The sequence below is a fragment of the Ictidomys tridecemlineatus genome, chromosome 11 (genome assembly GCF_052094955.1).
Source record: "Ictidomys tridecemlineatus isolate mIctTri1 chromosome 11, mIctTri1.hap1, whole genome shotgun sequence".
Lineage (NCBI taxonomy): Eukaryota > Metazoa > Chordata > Mammalia > Rodentia > Sciuridae > Ictidomys > Ictidomys tridecemlineatus.
The window spans coordinates 108,736,000-108,755,733 of record NC_135487.1 but is presented as its reverse complement, the minus strand read 5'-3'; the positions used below and the strand labels follow the sequence as shown (position 1 = coordinate 108,755,733).

The 19,734-nt window shown below is 43.8% G+C and overlaps 1 protein-coding gene and 1 long non-coding RNA gene across 10 annotated transcripts in view; one reads left to right on the top strand and one right to left on the bottom strand.

Annotated features, from left to right (window-relative positions):
- Nucleotides 1-19,734, bottom strand: part of Mab21l3 (mab-21 like 3) — a 92,992-nt gene that overhangs the window by 24,583 nt on the left and 48,675 nt on the right. For 8 of the 9 annotated variants that reach the window (XM_078027075.1, XM_078027080.1, XM_078027081.1 and 5 more), the window contains exons 5-7: nt 18,069-18,247; nt 17,500-17,694; nt 12,339-13,879 (exon numbers count right to left, since the gene is read on the bottom strand). In XM_078027075.1, coding sequence (XP_077883201.1) covers nt 13,646-13,879; nt 17,500-17,694; nt 18,069-18,247 — 608 coding nt within the window. In that variant the 3' untranslated portion in view covers nt 12,339-13,645. Of the gene's footprint in view, nt 1-11,541; nt 13,880-17,499; nt 17,695-18,068; nt 18,248-19,734 lie in introns of those variants that run through there. The other variant, XM_078027079.1, reaches the window with a different exon arrangement.
- Nucleotides 4,433-6,277, top strand: LOC144368274 (uncharacterized). Its single transcript, XR_013428075.1, has 2 exons — nt 4,433-4,495; nt 4,581-6,277. It is a non-coding gene; the product is annotated as an uncharacterized LOC144368274 (long non-coding RNA).

Genomic DNA, 19,734 nt, shown 5'->3' with positions numbered 1-19,734 from the left:
AGGAGGGGAATGATACATTAAGTGCAGATATTGATGAGACTGAAAACAGAAAAACAATAGAGAAAAATCAATGAAACTGAAAGTTCTTTGAAAAGATCAATAAAATTAAAAACAGAAAATGTTTCTTTGAAAAGATAAAGAAATTTTAAAACATTAGTTTAAAAAGGAGAGAAGACACAAATTATCACTCTCAGAAATGAAAGGTACACTACTAGAGGTCCTACAGACATTAAAAAGATAACAACATTATGAACAGCTTCACACACACACACACACAAATCTATCATCTTAGATGAAACACAGCAATTTCTGGAAAATTTCAATCTGGAAAATTCAGCCACAATGAAATAGCTAATCTGAGTAGCCTTGTAATGATTAAAAAACAGAATTTGTAATTAAAAATCCTTTGAAAAAACATCTCTACATCCAGATGGTCTCACTGATAACTTCTATCAAACATTTTAAAAAAAAAATAACACCAATCCTCCCAGAACATAGAAGAGGAGGAGTTCTTCTCCTTACTGTATGAGGCCAGCACTACCTTCTATCAAAACCAGACAAAGATAGCACAAGGGAAATAATTCCGGAACAATATCCCTCAAAGGAAAGGGTTCATTGCTAGTCAACAGATACATAGTTTCAATTATGTAAGATGAATAAGTTCTGGACAACATACTATCCACAATTAACAGTGCTGTAGTATGTAGTTAAAATTTTGTTAAGAGGGTAGGTCTCCTATTAAGTCTGTTACCTCACACACAAAGGCAAATTGAATCCAGCAATATGTTAAAATAATAATAGACTATGACTAAATTGTCCTTTGGTAAATGAATAGAGCAATGGACCTCCTATATTCTCATTTTTGTAATGGTTACACAAATCTATACATGTACTGAGATTCATAGAATCATACACACAAATGCACACATGATCCAATTTTATAGTATGACAATTTTAAATCGGGGTCAAAAATTTATATTTTGCATGTGATGTGTGCTGAGATGATAGTAACCAGCACTTTCAGATAATTTAATGCACTCAAGTGAATTTTTTCCCTTACAGTTTTTCAAAGGGTTTTTAGCTAGGAATTCAAATTTCTAATTATTATAAAACTACTCAGGCTATTTATTTCATTGTGGCTCAATTTTCTAGATTGAAGGCATGTGAAACGTGGGGTATGTGGGAGACGGGGAGACTGAGACTCAGAGAAGTGCTCATATGCAGAGCTGAACCACAGGCCAGAGCCCTCAGTGAAGGGCCCTGTCAGCAGAGGCTTCTATGAGCTGTCCCCTAGCTTAGCATGTGTCTCTCCAGGTGGTGTTGGAAGTGAAATCCTGAGTCCCCAAGATAGAAAACACAGGAGAAAAGTTATCCAAGGCCACAGGCTCCAAGTCTCACTAGAGAGAGTAAGAAATTGGAAACATACTCCCTGAAGTCCTGATTAATTGAGGTGATGGGAAGAAGTGGGATGGAGGAATGTGCTACCAACACGATTGCATATTCAGATATCTCTCTTCTTTCAATTTAATTAATACTTATCAAATACCCCAAAGGATATTTGTCCAAGCAGTGTTTTCAGAGAAATAGATCTCCATGACCAGGAGCCATTTTTAGGGGACTTAATTATAAAATAACACTGAAGATACTGAAAAAAAAAAAACTTTTGTCAAAACTTTGGAACCCATTCAGAAACTTTGAATGAGCAGGGGGTACATCTTGGACACTGTGCTCCAAGCGGCTTCATTCTGGCTGATACATCCCAAGGCAGAGCCATTCACAGCCATTCCAACCCTGTGCAGGAATAAGGGCTGCAGTAAGGAGTGGATTCTGGAAAGCTAAGAAGATGGAAAACGGAGTCTGAGACCATGTGGGAAGAGAAGAGAAGTTTTCAGGTTCTTTGCCCTCTGTGGTTGGTGAGTGGCAAAAAATGTTCACACACTGACACTAGAGAATCATAGCCAAGAGCAGGAGAGGACTTCATCTAATGTCATATTTTCTGAGAGCACCAAGCAGAGGAGCATGCTTTTAACTGCATGTCTCATGGGTTTGCAGCAGCAAACCCTAATAGATAGAAAAGGCACATCCCTGAGAGGACATATTTTAGGAGAGAGTAAAAAAAAAAAAAAAAAACCCAGTTGCTTCTCAGGCATTTTGAGATTATCCTGAGCCCAGAATTCTTTTTTCCTTAAGAACCCAGAAAGTTAGACTTAGAAATTACATTTCTAAATATACTCCTATCCAAAGGGTTTCTGTATTTGGAGCAGATAGCCTACTTTATTATCCAAAGGGAGCCAGTACCAAGACCCAGGGTAATCATGGCTTCATCATTATGGTTATGGGATGCTTCATTTTATAGTTTACTCAGTAACTTCTCACACCTGAACTCATTTGGTTTTCCAAGTCAGCAAGGCAGGTTTTATGGTCCCCATTTTACACACGAGGACCTTAAGCCTTGGAGAAATCAAGGGACCTGTTCAAAACCTCTTAATAGCTATGTGGTGGGGCAGGGACAAATCCAGGGTTTGTGCCCTTCCACAGATACACACCGAGGGCCACTGCACAGATGGTAGATGCGATGCTGTCAGGCAGTGTGGAAATCACAAAGGTAAATGAGACTTGGGTTTGCAAGATAGGATTTGATCTCAAAAAGGCCAACTACAAGTAGACTGGCACTAAGGCCAACAAATCCAAGCACTCCTCCCCTGCACTCTTGGAATCTATTGTTTTCTTATTTGTTGGTTGGTTTAGGTTCTGTCACCCAGCAACAACAAGCTCCCTGTGATTAGGAACTCAGCCCTCTTAGTTGCCACTGAATTTCCACACGTGGAACAAAATCTGGCACCGAGCTGATGCTGAATACATATCTATTGGCTGAATACACACATGAAAGTATGGGCCTCCTAGAAAGTTTCAAGGAAAAGGAGGCTGTGGGCTGGGCCTTCATTGGGAAGTGGAGGTTTTACAGGCAGGTATGGGAGCTGCACTTGCTCCAGACAGAATGTGATGAGTGAGCAGACCCATAAGAAAAACAGGGCTGTGTGCCGTGCTGGGTGAGGTGGCTCACCTCTGTACTCCCAGCAGCTCTGCAGGCTGAGGCAGGAGGGTTAAAGCCAGCCTCAGCAACTTAGTGAGGCCCTAAGCAATGTGGCAAGACCCTGTCTCAAAATTTAAAAAAAAAAATTTTTAAAGGGTTGGGTTGTGGCTCATTGGTGAAGCACCCCTGGGTTCAATCCCTGGTACAAAAAAAAAAGAAGAAAAGAAAAGAAAAGAAAGAAAGAAAAGCAGAGATTGTGTTTGGCAGAAGTGTGAGGAGTATGAGGAAGGGAAGTCAGGTTGGGGCTACTTCATGGAAGACCCCAAGTGGCATTTATTCAGTGAGTAACAGGAAACCATTCGAGTTCCTGTCACAGAGGAGAGGCTGGCCAGAGCTTTGGATCAGTGTGACAGATCTGGGATTGACACTTCATATGTCATAGAGGGGAATGAACAGAAAGGTGACTGGTTCAAGCCCTGGTACCAAAAGAAAAACAAAACTAAAAACGGTCATTGGAACAGTGCTAGGGAAGCCTTTTATGGTAGCCTGCAAGATTATAGGATGCAGAGCACTGATCTCAGAAGGGGCTGTGAGCTCACCTCCTAACAGAGGGGGAATCTAAAGCCTAAGGAAGTCTATTGACTTGCCTAAGTTCACACAGCCAATGTGTCCTCCATAATTCTTATAGGAGGTCTGTTAACTTTTTATTTTTATTTTTCTATTTTTAACTATGTGCGCACTTGCGTTCACATGCTAGGGAGGAAAATCGGGTTCTTGCTAGGCAAGTGCTCTACCACTGAGCTGCCACTAGCCCTCAGTTAACTTTTAAGTGATTGAAATTTTAGTATTTTTATAATATTTTCTATTTTAATGAAAAAAGTTCCTAATTTGCATCTCTCTTAAGTCTAAAGTTGATTAATGCACTGTACTAAGGAAACGGTGATAATCCTTTCTGCTTGTAGACTTTGGCTGCCCCCCAGATGTGAGCAGGATCCTAAGGAATCAGGTATAGGATGGTGGTGGATTTTATTTTATTTTATTTTAGGTTTTGGAATGCGATCTTCTGCTAGGGTCTCCTACACGTAGCCATCCATGAGGCTCACAGTGAAGAAGACAGACTTTTCTTTAGTCCTCAATTCATAACCTTTCACCAAGGAAATGTTATTGAACTCCTGGGACATAGAGGGCAGGAAGAAAACCAAGCCCTTTACTAGACACTGAATTCCTTTCTTCTTCTCCTACAGTACATTCTGCCAAATACAAACTTCAGGACTTTTAAGAAAAGCAAATAAAACCCCAACCATGTTGCAAAGGTTATCTGGCCTGTGGAGAAAGCGAATGATTAACTTTTGTAAAAGTGATTTTTGAGGATTTTTACAGCGTTCAAAGGCCCAACACGAAAATTTTAACTTAGAGTTCCACCACTCTCCCCTTCCCAGGAGGACACTGACCCATGTCCAGGTGTGGAGTGTCTGTCATGGCAAGGACAAGGAATGGTATGTGTGTGTCCCTCCCAACCCAACCCCCATCCTTTGGTTTCTGCCAGGCTCATTTGGCTGAAGGGCCCAGCAGGAAGGTCTGAGGCTTCCACCTTGAACCTGGGTCCTGGTCTGCTTTGTCTCCATGAGTCTCTCCTGTCACCCGAACTGTGAGTAATTATTATGACCAATACCAAAAGAACATGACTGCCCACATCCTGCTGGGGACTTGGGCAAGTACTTTTTTCTCTGTGAGCCTCCAATGCTCATGAGCAAAATGGGTTTTGGGTATCCACCTACCTCAAAGAATTGCCAAGGGGACTGAATGAGATAAAACACCAGGCACCCCCAAAATGTGCTGGGCACAAAGGAAGTGTCTGCAAATCTTGGCGTCCCGTCCTTTCCTCTTCCTGAGCATTTCTCACTCACCCACCCATTCTGGCCCCACGTACCACGACGCCTGCTGGATCTCCTACCTTTGCTTTCCCCTGGGGATTATCTAAGAAAACGGAGTCCAAAGGACCACTACAGGTTCCTTCTCTCTTCTGCACCCCACAGCAGCACACCAAGTGTCCAGATGAGCCACCATATGGGTTGAAGTGGCTGTGCCTCTCCCCCCGCAACCCACCCCCTGGGCAATAAATACTTTCCCCTGAAAAGAGGGACCCCTCGGAGGGCAGTGAACCTGTGCATCACGACAGCCTCTCTGGGCGCTGAATGGGCTAAAAGGGTCGCTTCAAGGGTGCAGAGTTCCCTGGGGGTCGCTGTCAGCGTGTTCTCGGTTCCCCCAGAGTCGGCGTGGGCGGAGGCGCCCTGGCCCAGCGCCCGGGAGCCGCATAGGTACGTGGCCACCAGGCTGCGGCGCCCCGCGAGGTCCGCAGTGTCCCCGCCCCCGTGCTGTCCGCGGGCGCCGGTTGCAGCAGGCGGAATTTCCCCAGGGCTTGGAGCACTGCGGCTGTGCGTCCACGCGGAGAGGCCGCGGGCGCCCCCTGCTGCTTGAAAGGAGGATCACAGCTCTAGGCAGAAGGCGAGCTCCTACTCCTTCAAGAAGAGCTCAGATCCTGGTCACAAAGCCAACAAGTTGCAAATGGAGGCCCCTGGACAGATAAAATCAAGGATTGGGAGCCTTATTGATCCCCCTGATATCACACTGTACGAACGAAGAACATTTTGGCAGGAGGCTGAAGAGGAAAGAGCGCAGGAGAGGAGGAGGGACCCCCTGCTAAGGGGTGTGACATGCATGGAAGGCTAGGAATTTGGAGTCCGGCTCCCTTTGTACCTGGCACCCACCAAATGACCCAAACTGTGCTCTTGCTTGCTCATCTGGTTGCTCAGGCCGGAAATGAAAGATTTGGGTTCTTTTTAGTAAGCACCCCAATGTGTTGGGTGCCCCACCTAGTTACATTTTACATCATAAGCAAGATTCTGTGCTAGGTTCCCAAGGTGTTTTATTTACTGGCAATAGCGTTCTTTCACACAGTGCATTTATTCACGGGCTCCTTTGTGTTCAGGCGCTCCGTGGGTTGGGTCCTGACGGAAGATTCATGTGGTACAAAGTCTGAGAACATAAGATATAAACTCACAAAAGAAAGTCAGTTTGCCAAAAGTAAAGCTGGTTGAATGAAAGGAAATAAATGGTCTAGACTCAAAGACAAAGAATGGACAGAGAGCTTCTGCCAAGACCACTACTGTTTGTCTCCGTGCTTGGCAGGAAGGGAGGGTGAAGGCCTGAACTCTCTTCAGGCACGGTTTGTTCACGTGCAAAGGATTTGTGTGCTCACACAGTCCACAAAACGCATGCTGGATCCCATTCTAGCAGACACCTGCTACACAGTATCTGCCTTTAGCTGTGGCTGCCAGGGAGCTACCGCACAACACTGGGCCTCTGCAGCATTAGTGTGCACTGCTGCATGGAGCTGCGTTCTGCACAGCGAGAAAAGAGCTAGGCCCTTCCCAGAAAACAGACTTCTACAGCCAGGGGTAATTTTTCTTTTTCATTTTGATTCTTGAACCTCTCAAAATGCTATATCTCTAGAGGAAAGAACCTGGCTTGAGCATCAAGAAAAACTGAATTCAAGTCCAGTCCCTGCCACAAACAGATACATGTCATGGAACAGAATCATCCATTCATCCATCCACTCATTAATTGCCCCAACTATCCATTTATCAAATATCCATAGAGCATCTACTATACACTAGATGTGGTTTTAGGTGCGGGGGTACAGTAGTGAATAAGACAAACTCTATTTGCCTAAAGCCTATAGTCCAGAAAATAGGCAATTCACTCTGCAGAGAGCAGGGCACAGAGAGGCTTGCTGTGTAGGCTGGCCAGGGAGGAGTGGGTCGGGCCAACATATGGGAAAAGGAGTGATAAGCCAAGGTAAGCAGGTATAAAGGTGTACAAGAATGATCTTGGCGTGTTTGGAGCAAAGCGTCATGCGATTGGAACAGAGCTCAGGAGAGTGGCCATGGGCAAGGGAAGAGAGAATGGGAGGAGCCAAACCACAGGGGCCAGCAGAGGGAGTTCATGTGCATGTTCCAAAGACCTCCCTGGCTCTTGGGTAGGGAAGGCGGAGGTGGGATGGGACGTAGTGGCAAGACTGCTAGAAGGGCAAGGTGATGACTTGGCCTGGAGTGGGGAGCCATATTGGACTACATGTAGAAAGGTGAGCCAAAGATACTGTTGACGTTTCCAGCTCAGGTCAGACTGCGTAGCCAGCATTAGAGTCGATTAGGCACTTACTAGGACTTTCCACTGACAGAGCTAGAATTGTGGCTTCAGTCTCTACCTCTACAATACATCCCTAGGTAGAAGGAAAGCAAGGAATACACAGACTCCAAAACTAAAGGGAAGCCAGGACCTCTGGTAGGTGAGTGGGCAGCAAAGTTTTGCCCCGAGGGGTTTGCTGACTCAAGCCTTCTGGAGCTTTCCATGGGCAGCCTCACTAGACTATGGCTGGCCTAAGAGGGCAATCTAGCAGGAATCTTCTGCATAAAGTTGGGGCTCAAAAGGCCACACTCTCAGAATGGGGGTGACTAAGGAATAAACCTGTCATGAGGGCAGGGACTTGCTTACTCTTATGGTTTAGATATGAGGTGTACCTCCAAATTCCTGTGAGGCAATGCAAGAGAGTTTGGAGGTGAAACGATTGGGCTGTGAGAGGCTTAATCTAATCAGTGCATTAATCCACTTGAACATATTAACAGATGGTCACCGTATGCAGGGAGGGTGTGGCTGGACAAGGAAGGTCACTAGAGCTGTGCCTTTGGGGTATATGCTTTGTCCCTGGTAAGCAGAGCTTTCTCTGCTTCCTAATTGTCACCGACCTGAGCTTGCTCTCCTCCTCCACACCCTTCTGCCATGATGTGCTGCCTCACCTTGGGCCCAGAGCAATGGAGTCAGCTGTCTGTGGACTGAGACCTCTGAGTCCCCCCAAACGCTTTCCCTCCTCTATGTTGCTCTTGTCAATCTTTTAGTCACATTATAAAAAATTAAAAAAAAACAAACACTTTAATCTTGGCACTGAGTGGAAGGAAAAAATATATATTACCTAAGGATTTGTTATAAAAAAAAAAAGGTCTCAAATAATTTAAATCTGGCTTTGGGAGAAAAAAAACCTACAAACATTGAATTTAATTTAAATGGTCTTGGGTTGGCAATGTTCTTGATTAACTGACAAAATTAAAAGTGAATCCTTTTATGTACCTCAACTTCAACCCAGATCTCAAAGAAACTCCCACAGGTAAAACTTAAAGGAAAAATAAACAGCTCACATTAAAAATTTACAAAGCACAGAAGAAACAAGCACTATTATTGACAATCAAAAACAAACAAAAAAACAGACAACAGAAGCAACCCATCAAATATTTCAGATGTTAGAACTTTCATGTATGAATTAAAATGCAATTATCTTTATTATGTTAAATACATAATATAGAAGCTTAAAAACAAAGGGTAGGAACAAGAGACCTTGCACAATCAGGCAGGTTTAAAAAAAAATAGCAGAATCGACCTCCTGAAAATGAGAAACAAAACACTGGAAATAATATTCAGTGGATACACTACACATTAGATTAGATGCAGGTGAAGAGAGAATTGGTCAATTGGAAGACAGATATCCAAATTTATCCAGAATGGAGTTCCGAGAGATAAAAAAGGTATAAATTCTAAAACAGAAGTTAAAAGATACAGAAAATAAAATGGTTTGAGACTACTACATATCTAACTTATTCTTCTGTCTGTAGAGAGAATAAGAGAGTGCAATTATTTAGAGTTAAATGCTGATAATTTCCCAGAATTACTTAAAAAAAAATCTAAAGTCTAAGAAGCCTAAGACTTGACAGAGAGAGAGAGAAAGAGAGAGGATACCAGAAACAGCCAGAGAAAAAAGACAGATACCCTGCAAAGAGACAAATAGAGAATCTGTGAATAGCAGCCATGGAAGCTAGAAACAGTGAGAAAAGCATCTGTAGGATGAAAACAATTGTTGTGAACCTAAAATAGAAACTCAGTTTCAAGAATGAAAGTGGATAAGGGCAGGTTCAAATGAAAAGCATCCACTCTCCCTGCAGGAAATGCTGGAGCCAGTACTCCAGGGAGAAGGGAGGGGCTCCCTCTCTGAAAGTCTGAGATGCAAGAAGATCTATAAGTGAAGTTTGGGGGCATCAAAACCAAGGTGACAAAATATGATGAAAAATTTTATGCTGGTAAATTTGAAAACTCAGGTAAAGAAATTTCTAAGAAAGTAATACTTAACACATATGCAAGTAGGAAAAAAAAAGTCCAAATAGCCTTTGTATGTGAAAGTAAATGAATTAGTAGTTTAAAATCTTCTGACTAGGAAAACACAGGGCCCAGCCGGTGTTTTAGGTATTAGAATGAACCTTCAAGTAAAAAATATTATTAAAAATATTAAAAAATACCAGAATAGGATAGAAAAAACAAAGAGCATTTCCTAATACTGGTGAAACAGACAACCATGAAATTCTAGAGAAAGTACTGGAGCACATCCTCAAGATCTTAAGAAGGTGATTTTTTAAAATAAGATATCAAATGGGTTTTGTTAAAATGGAAAAAGTCACTGAAAATTCACCTACTTTAAAATGGAGAATTTAGACCAGTATAATCACTATGGGAAATACTTGGGTATTACTCAATAAATTTAAGTGTGCATATATTCCATGGACCGAAATCTTGTCCATATATATATATATATATATATATATATATATATATACTCTTAAAACACTGCATCTGAGGACCTGGAAAGTATGCATAGAATATGCAAATCACCAAAATATGCAAATCGCTAAAACTAGAAAAAAAATCCACCTCAAGTACAACAACAAAGATATGTCCAGTATAGCAGAATCCTACAGGGGAAGATTATATCACAATGAAAAGCAGCCCACTCTGAGTATCTCAGAAGGATTCTCGATTATTCTTATGTTAAGAGGCAAACACAGAAGACTTTGTTCAGTTTGATTCCATTTACCTAAATCTCAAAAACAGGTAAAACTAAAAACATTTTTTTGGGGATAAATGCAGTTATATTTGGTTGATTCTGAGACATACCTTTTACTCTAACATTTTAATCTCTCTAAAAAGACGTGCATCTTATAACCAGTGGTGTCTTGCAATTATATTTAGCACGTTTCTTTTTTTTTTTTTTTTTTTAGGCAACGTTGTGCGTCTCACAATGTTGGGGGTTTGAAATTCAACGAAATATAGGAGGTGATAAAACTAGTGACAGAATGACTAACACAAAATTTGGTACATCTATGATTACCTATGTTCAGGAGGGGAGGAAGGAGGCTGAGGGAAGGAAGAGGTACCCAGAAGCATCCCAAAGTACTAGTGCTTATTTTTGTTTGTTTGCTTACTGGTGTTTATTTTATTATTGTTATTTAAACTTCTTGGACTTTTGCATGTATGAATATCTTTCACAATTCAAGAAAAAAGGTGTGCAAGTGGTGAGGAAGTATAATGTGGTTTTTTTTTTGTTTTGTTTTGTTTTGTTTGCCACTGTGACCAAAGAATTTTAGAGAAGAAAAAATGTATCTGGCACTCATAATTTCAGAAGTCTCGATCCATAGATGGCCAACTCCATTGCTCTGGGGCCAAGGTGAACATCAGGGTAGAAGGGTGTGACCCAGGAAAGCAGCTGAGGATATGACAATCAGGAAGCAGAGAGAGTCAGCTTGGCTCACCAGGGACAAAATACATACCCAGGAGCACGTCCCCTGTGCCCCACCTCCTCCAGCCACATCCTGCCACCTAGTTACCACCCAGTTAATCCACTCAAGTGGATTAAGGCACTGACTAGGTTAAGACTCTAATAACCCAACCCCTTCACCTCTAAACTTCCTTGCATTGTCTCACGCATGAGTTTTGCGTGATACCTCCTATCTAAACCATGACACGGGGATGCACAAGCGCATCAGGAAGCTGTGTAGAGAGGTGGGGGGGAGACAGGCAGGGGGCAGTTGCAGGAGGACACTGCAGGGAATGAGTGGGAAGATGGGGGAGTGGGAGCCCTCAGAACCATACATGCAGAGACACGGGCCTTTGAGGAGTGACACTTCCTCCATTTTAATAAAAGGAACACAAGGAGAGCTGGGCCCATGGAATTTGCAGTGGAATTTTCTACATGCTTTCCTTGCGAGGGCGGGGGGTCTGCTTTCTGTATGAAGAATATATAGGGCTGGGGATATAGCTCAGGTGGCAAAAGTGCTTGCCTCACATGCACAAGGCCCTGGGTTCAATCCCCAGCACCTAGAAGAGGAAAGAACGATGGAAAGCCTTTTTTTTTTTTTTTTTCTTTTTTGGAGGAATAAAAACAAAAACTGGCCGGAATAAAGGAGAAATGATCTCAGACATTTCTAAGCTGTGCAATCTTTCCCTGGTAACAGAAAGGAGCCAGAAGCTCCACAGTGCCTTGCACAGGTAGAAAGACTGGAATTTTTGCTAAAAACGGCAGAAAAGTTCGACCATTCATCACGAGCTGGAATCCACAGTTCCTGGGTCTCTTGGTTGGAGGGATCAGGTGTAGGTGATGGGCTGAGTAGGTGACACCTGCTGGGATCTGGGAATGGGATGGGCAAGGACCTGGCTCTTTTCATATGTGGTTTTCTGCTGCCATCTGCTGGCTGATAGTGGGAACACTCAGGAATCCGCAGAGAGTCCTAACTTCCACCACAAACCTTAGATCTTACTGGGAAAGAGGCAGAGAAAGCTACTAGAATCAGACTGTGAAGTATGTCAATCCCACCTTCTACACACACACACACACACCACAACATTTTGATCAATGATACAGTAAACTTTTACTTTTTGGCATACCGTGATTGCATAATATAATGTTTAAAAAACTAGATCAAGATGTTTGCATCATAAAAACAAAACAAAACAAAAAAAATCATTACATCTGCCACTTTTTCAAAGATGACATTTTTCAAGATCCAAGAATATAAGAATTAGAATGCAAATCTTGTGGATTTTAACAAAGCACTGGTTTGTCCGTAATTTCATGTTTTCAAAAAATCTTAAATTTCTTGTATATCTGTTAAGAATTGTTTTGATATTTTAAAAATCATAATTTCCTGTGTGATAATCTAGGGAATCCCACCATTTGGTTACAGTACTTTTGAAAATTTAACCATTTTCATTTTCAAAGGTGAATTTTCAACAAGACAAGATCAGTAGTTTGTGCTTTTAGAAATCTCACTTCGTTATTTCTACCGGGCGGAGGGGTGTTCAAAAGTAATAAAGGAGCGCTTTGAGTTGAGAAGCATTAAGTAAATGCCAGAGAAACCATTGTGCTTACCAAGAAATCCTAGAATTCCTGGTCAGCTGTGCTGTGCAGGATGTGTTGCTTTGTGGCCTTCAATGCCCCTTAAAATAGGTAGGTATGAAAGCTGTCAGTGCCCCTGAGTCTCTTGAGCCCCAGACTTCTGGATGCAGTCACCTGAGCAATTATTTAAAAGGCAAGTCAGATCCTGATACCCCACTTGCTTTGGGAGAGGTCAATGTTACACCTTAGAATACTGATCCCTTATCAGCTTTGCAGGGTCACAGGATTGGACTCATCCTTGCCCCTTCAAGCCTGTCCTTAGTCACCTTTCCTCCTTCTTCTGTGGTTTTCATTTTCGTCCTTTGTGCCTCTTTCTGTTTCAACATTCTGTTTATTTCCTTTAGAGCCCTGGCTTCACCTGTCGTAACTGTTTATTTATCTGTTCATTTCTTGTCTTCACCACTAGGTGTGACCCCATTCAGTGGGTCCATCTTGCTCTCTCTGGTTTTCCCAGTGCCTAATGAACATTTATTTACCAAGGAATGAATAAGTGAACGAGGGATTTGAGCAAAGGAATATGTCACTCCAAGCAAGTTCACGCTAGGGAGCTCATTCTTTAGAAGTAGAAGGAAGTTCCATTCCTGCATCCTGGCATGATGGCTGTAGCTGGCAGTGGGTGGATCCTGGACTCCCACTAGCCACCAGGACTACTCCTGCTGTTCTTAGGAGAACACCAGAGAGCAGAGGCCACTCAGCCACAGTGTAGGAGGGCTGAGGGCATCAGAGGTGTGCAAACGCTTAGGTGCAACCGTTCCATCGGTGTGTGGATACCCATCCGGGAGGCAAACACCGGCTCCTAAACCAGCTAGTAGCACTTTGTATTGCTCCAATGTCCTTCTGTTGGAAAAGGTCCCAGCAATGCCACAGGCTCGAAGCCCTCTCCAAAGAGGGCATATTAACATCTCCATTTTACAAATGGAAAGATAATGCGTCCACGTTCAGTGGGCTAGAGTACACTCCTGGGCGGCAAGCTCCTGTCTGGCCTTCCAGGGGTTCTCCCAGTCAGACGATCAGAGCCGGAGTAAGAGAAAATAAACCAGAACTGTCATCAGTTCAGAAATCGGTGGCTTGGGAAGCTTGATGACAGCTGTCCCCACGAGAGGTAGCTGGGGTGAAATGCTTGCTTAGCTCCAGAGAGGCCTGGGTCGGACATCTCAGGACACAGTGTCCCCTCTCTGGAGTCCCGAGGTGGTCTCCTCTGCCTCTCTCCTGGGTTGGGTCCTGGACAAGGAGCTCAAGCCAGAATGGAGTGTGCGAGGGTCTCTGGGCAGAGCCGGCCTTCAGGGCAGGCTGACCTGGGGGTTCTTCAGGAAGAAGGCCAGTTTCTGGGCTACGGAGTCCAGCTCGCTGGGGTTAGCATACTGGAGGAGGTTGCTCTTTGGGACGAAGTAGTGCTTCAGGAAGTGCTGGCTCACACACTTGTGCAGTTTCCTCACCAGGCGCAGGAGGCCTTTGTGCAACACCTGCCAGTCCTTCAGGTGGGGATACTTCTCGCAAGTCCAGAAGAGCACCGTCTGCGGAAGGAAGAGGGAGCGTCAGACGTGGTTTTGGGGGTCCCTGAGCGGAAGATCTTCAGAAACGAGCACTGAGTCTGTGCGGCCTTGGAAGGAGGGAGAGAAGAAAATGGGGCCTGCCCTGAATTCATGATCCTCGGTCTCAGATGGGCACTCCGTCTCAGCCAGTGGGTCCTCTCCCTGTCTTGGCTGATTTATTCTCTCACTCTCCTCTGACATTTCTCGAGATCATCACTCTCCTCAAGTCTGCAGCGGCGCCCACCATGCCTTTGCCTCCTATTTTAAAGGCAACGTGGAACCAACCCCTCATCCTGGGAAACCCAAGAGCTCCCTTTACCCCTTCTGTTCCACCCCTCCTCCTAGCCAGGGCTGACCCCTGCACAGGACCCAGATCCTGCCATCTTGGAACTGCGTATGATTGCTCTCCCTCTTGCTCCATGGCTTCTCGACCGGTTCCAACTCTCCTGCTCCCTGACCCCCGACTTCCCCTCTGCCCTAACTCTTGCCTCTCTGCAAATCTAGGTTCCCAGTCACTTGTCCTCATTTTGTCTCCTTTCATTCATTGCCTGCCTCCCATCCCCTCCAATATGGCGTCTTCTTCCATTAATCCTAAAAGGGTTGCACTCTTGCGATGGCCCAAGGATCTCCATGTTTCTCAATCCAACCAGACACTTTTTCAGACTTTGCTTTATCTGCCTTTCAGTGATTAGATTCCCATCTACACCCTCCTCTTTTGAGTCACTTTTCACTCGGCTTCCAAGCTAATCTACTCTCTGGGTGTTCTCCTAGCATTGGAGCTACTCCTTGGCAGAAATATCATCCTTGACCCACTTTTAAATGTTGGAGTTTCTGGGGTTCCCTTCCTGCACCACTTCTCCTCTTTACCTCTCTTCCCTAGCTCGGAGTTCCTCCCACCACAGAGGCTTTAGTTCCCGTTAATATGGTTGACCTGTTAATTGTTTTCTCCGGCTCTGACGTTTCCTCTGATCTCCTTACCTGTTTCTCTTGGATTTCTAAAAGTTATCTCAGCCTCAACGTGTCCAGACTGAACTCGTGGCCTTTCCACACAGCCTGATCTGCCTCCAGAGTTGCTTATTCAGTGAGTTATGCAAGACACAAACCTAGGAGTCATCCCTCTCCCCTCCATGCCCAGCCAAGTCCTGCCCAAACTCCTGCCTAAGTAATTTTCAACTCTGCCCACTTACTTCATCTCCAGTGATAACACCCTCTTCCACACCACACAACATTTCAACTGGATCCTGGCAAGGACCGTAACCAGTCTGCACCTACTGCCTTCACTGTTTAGCCTGACCCCACCCACACTGCAGTCCCCACGTGATCTTTTTGAAATATAAATCTTGGTTCCTTCTTGTCTAAATGCTTCAACTTCTTCCCACTGTTAATTAACTAAAAGTACAATTTTTTTTTATCATGGTTTGGTCCGTGAGGTTTGGCCTCAGCCTCCCTTGCTAGCTAGCCTTTTGACAAAGGTGTCAAGAAAGATATAGAATCGGGTGAGACATCCATCAACAGAGCAACGGATAAAGAAAACCTGGTACCTATCCACAATGGGGTGTCATTTGGCCATAAAGAATGGAACCCTGCCCCTTGCAGGAATGTGGATGGAACTGGAGGACATTATGTTAAGTGAAATAAGTCAGACACAGAAAAGCAAGTACTGCACATTCTCTCATATGTGGAAGCTAAAAAAAAGTTGATGGGAATATGAAATGGTGATCACTAGAAGGTGGGAAGGGTGTAAGGGTGAGGCTGGGATTTGATCAGTACATGTCATGTGCATTAGGGGAAATAGCACACTGAACTTCATGAATGTGTACAATCAATACATGTTAATCAGACATAAAATAAGTATTTTAAAAAGAACATTGGAGAAAGGACAGTTTCTTTAATAAGTGATTCTTGGAAAACTGAAGAGGGGTGTGTGTGTGTGTGTGTGTGTGTGTGTGTACATGAACATACATATATAATGTATATGAATATAAATTTTATATGAATGAAACTAGATTTCTATCACCATATACAAAAGTCAACTCAAAATGGATCAAAGAACTAAATGTAATACCTGAAAGTATGGAACTAATGAAAGAAAACATAAGGGAAACAGTTCAAGATATTGATACAGGCAAAGATTTTTTTGCATCAGACCAAAAGCATAGGTAACAAAAGTGAAAACAGGCAAATGGAATTGTATCAAACTAAGAAGCTTCTGCACAGCAAAGCAGTCGACAGAATGAAGACACAACTGCAGAATGAGGGAAAACCTTCCCAAACCACGCACCAGACAGGGATTTATATTCAGAATATATACAGGTCTCGACACCAAAAGGACAAATGATCTGTTGAAAATGTGGGCAAATGATTTAAATAGTCATTTCTCAAAAAAAAAAAAAAAAAGAAGAAGAAGAAATACAAATGGCCAACAAATATATAAAAGATGCTCCAGGTCACTAGACATCAAGAAAATGCAAATCATACCCACCATGAGATGCCATTTCATCCCAGGTAGAAGGGCTGATTTCAAAAAGACAAAATGTAAACAGGGTGAGGATACAGAGAAAGAAAAACTTGTTCATTGGTGGTGGAAATGTAAATGAGTACAGCTATTATGGAAAACAGTCTGGAAGTTCCTCCAAACACTTAAAATAGAGCTACCACACGACCCAGCCATCCCACTACTGGGTCTGTATTCAAAGGAAATGAAATCAGTGTATCAAAGGGAGATGTGCATGCCTGTGTTTATTGCAATGAAGAGCATTAAAACAGATGCCCATCAACAGATAAATGGATAAAGAAAATGTGGCGTATCTATGTACATAATTGAATATTATTCACCCATAAAAAAAAATCCTGTCATCTGCAGTAACCTGGATGGAACTGGAGGACATTATGTTAAGTGGAATAATAATCCAGGAGCTGAAAGACCAATATTGTAAGTTCTCACACGTGGATGCTAAAAGAGTTGACTTCACGGAAGTCTTTGAGAGTAGAATAGTGTTCACTAGAGCTTAGGAAGAAGGAGAGAGGGAGGTGGGAAGTAATTCCAAAACGCAGTAGGATAGGAGGCAGACGCTCTGTTTTAGGGTGACTGTACGTTACAATGATTTACTGTATTTTCCAAAATAACTAGAAGAGTTCAAAGGTTCCCAACACCTTTAAAAGTGATAGATGCATGAGGAGAAGAAAATGCTAATTACCCTAGTTTGATCATTATGCCTTGTAGCCATGGATTGAATGATATGATATCTGATAAATATGCACAAATAGTATGTGTCAATGTAAAAATCAATTATCCATGATATACTGAGAAAAGAAGGGGAGCGAGGGAGAGGGAGAGAAAATAAAAGAGGAAAGAAAAGGGACTCATAAAAGGCCAGGGGACAGAGGGTGTTTGACTCCAGGCAGGGACATGCAGAGAGCCCAAGTGTATTGAATTTCCATAATGAGTGATCATCAGCGGAGTGGCCACTGTGGCCACTACGGCCTCATCCTAAACTGATCCCACGCACCACCCTCTCTGAGTGGCCCTGCCAAGCTGTACACACAGGGTCCCACCTAACCAGAGCTGTCCAGCGGCCACTGCACCGCCACCCCAGGCTCACCTGCAGATGGTGGGAGGTGAGGACCGGCCTCTTCCCAGGACACCATACGTCCTCCTTCAGCTGCCTCATGACCTGAAAGCACTGTCTGCGGCAGCCCCCATCCTCGTCCAGCTGCTCCAGGAGCATCTGCTCGGCCTGGGAGAAGCTGAGCTGCCAGTGATAGCCGGCGTGGGCCAGCAGGTTGAACCCAAAGGACTGCAACAGAGGGGAGATGGGCAAGGTGAGGAGGAAGCACCCTGGAGACGTGTCGCGGGGCAACAGCGCGTCCTACACGGGGACAAGAGGGCAGCAAGGGGACAACACAGACCACACTGGCTGTGGACAGGGAGCCGGAGGAGGCTCCGTCTGCTTTGTCTGTTGTCCGGCTTCACTGTGCATCAGAGACCCCTGGAGGGTTGCAGAGCCTCGTGGGGCCTGGGGCTCTGTGTCTCTAACAAGTTCTGGGGTGAGGCTGCTCTGGGCTGGGATCGACATTTCGAGAAGCAGATCTAGCAAACCCTCAACTTTCCTTGGGGAGCCCGTTAGCCATACTGCAAGGGGTAAGCTGATGGCGTCCAGGTCCCTGGTACCTTGAGGCATTCCACTTTCTCTGGGGAAGGCCAGCGCTTCAGACACCGAGGCCACTGTGCTTTCTCAGACCAGGCGGTGGGGACCTCCACGGTGGGGACCAGCTCTATTTCCACCTGACAGGCGGCTGTTTCCACGGCAACCCAAACGGCCTCGCAGTTTGCCAGCAGGCTGACCTTACCTGGTGGGCAATGACCAGAGAATGAGAGAGGGAAAGGCCTGCTCAATACAAGCACTGAGAGACAGAGTCTGTGAGCAGCTGCTCCAAACAGCCCCTTGCTACCTGAGGGGCGCATTTTTGGGGGTGGGGGTGGAGGGACTTAAGTCAAAACCAGTCAGATACCATTGTTAGAGTATTACTAGGAAATCTCATTGCTGGTGGGTTTTATTTTTTTTATTTTTTTTCTTTCCCTTGCCCCAAAGCTTTTATGCTATCTTTAATTTTTTTTAAATTCATTTTTTATTTCTTACATACATGACAATAGTAGAATGCATTACAATCATAATTATCCATTCACAGCACAATTTTTCATAACTCTGTATATAAAGTATGTTCATGCCAAATTATGCCATTATACATGAGCTCTCTTTTTTTTTTTTTGCATTACGATTCTTAATACACCTTTATGCCACAATTTATCATCTCTCTGTATATAAGGTATGTTGACACCAAATTCTTAATTTACTTTAGCACATGTGTGTGTGTGCACGTGTGTGTGTGTGTGTGTGTGTGTGTGTGTGTGTGTGTGTGTGTGATGTTGGCGATTGAACCTTGCACCTGCTAAACACTTGAGTTACACCCTCAGCCCAGCATCTTTTTGTTTAATGGATTCTTTTCAGAAGGTTCAACTGAAAGAAAATCTTAGAATAAAATGAAAATACTTGCTGCTGTCAAATGAAATCCAACCATTTCCCCCCCTATTCTTCTCCTTTCTATCCAAGCACTGAGGTATCAGTTTCAGATTAATCCAAACATAAGGAAAGACAGTGCCGTTATTTTTTTTTTCTTTTCATCCTTCACCCAGATACTCTGACATTGTTCAAGGACAGCCTCAGTCCCCTTACTTATTCATATGCCTTTGGTGGAATTCTGCTAACCTGTCTTTATCAGAGTCAAAATCTCTTAGATGGTGTTTGTTTCCACCATCCGTCTGCCAAACAGATGGATGTATTTATCCTCATCAGCCGCTGTAATCATAAAACCCTTCAAAGCATGTCACGGCCACTGTTTCCAGAGGCCAGGTGAGTGGGGAGACACCCCCACTGCCTGTTTCCCGGTCAGGCAGAGAAAAAAGGAAAAAATAAATAAAAAAGAAGTGGCTGATAAAGTTCTGTAGCTCACATACTAGGCTCATTTCTAGTTTTCTCCTGCTTCTTTCAAAACATTGTAGTTTTTTTTGTTTGTTTGTTTTTGCCTTCACGACAGATGAATGTCTTGAATGAGGGTCTATTATTTTGTTGGGTTTTTTCCCCCTGCTCAGAGAAGAAAATGGAAGCTTATTAACCATGCTAGGCTGCTCAGAAGGAAAACCCTCTCATCAGAGCTTCCCAGACAGGAACAAGATGATGTCTGGCACTTGGGCATCAGTAGCTGAAAGCACTTCCGATAACCTGGTCCAGCCTGACTCTCTAATTGGCACTTACACTAGTCACAATGTGGTGAAGTAT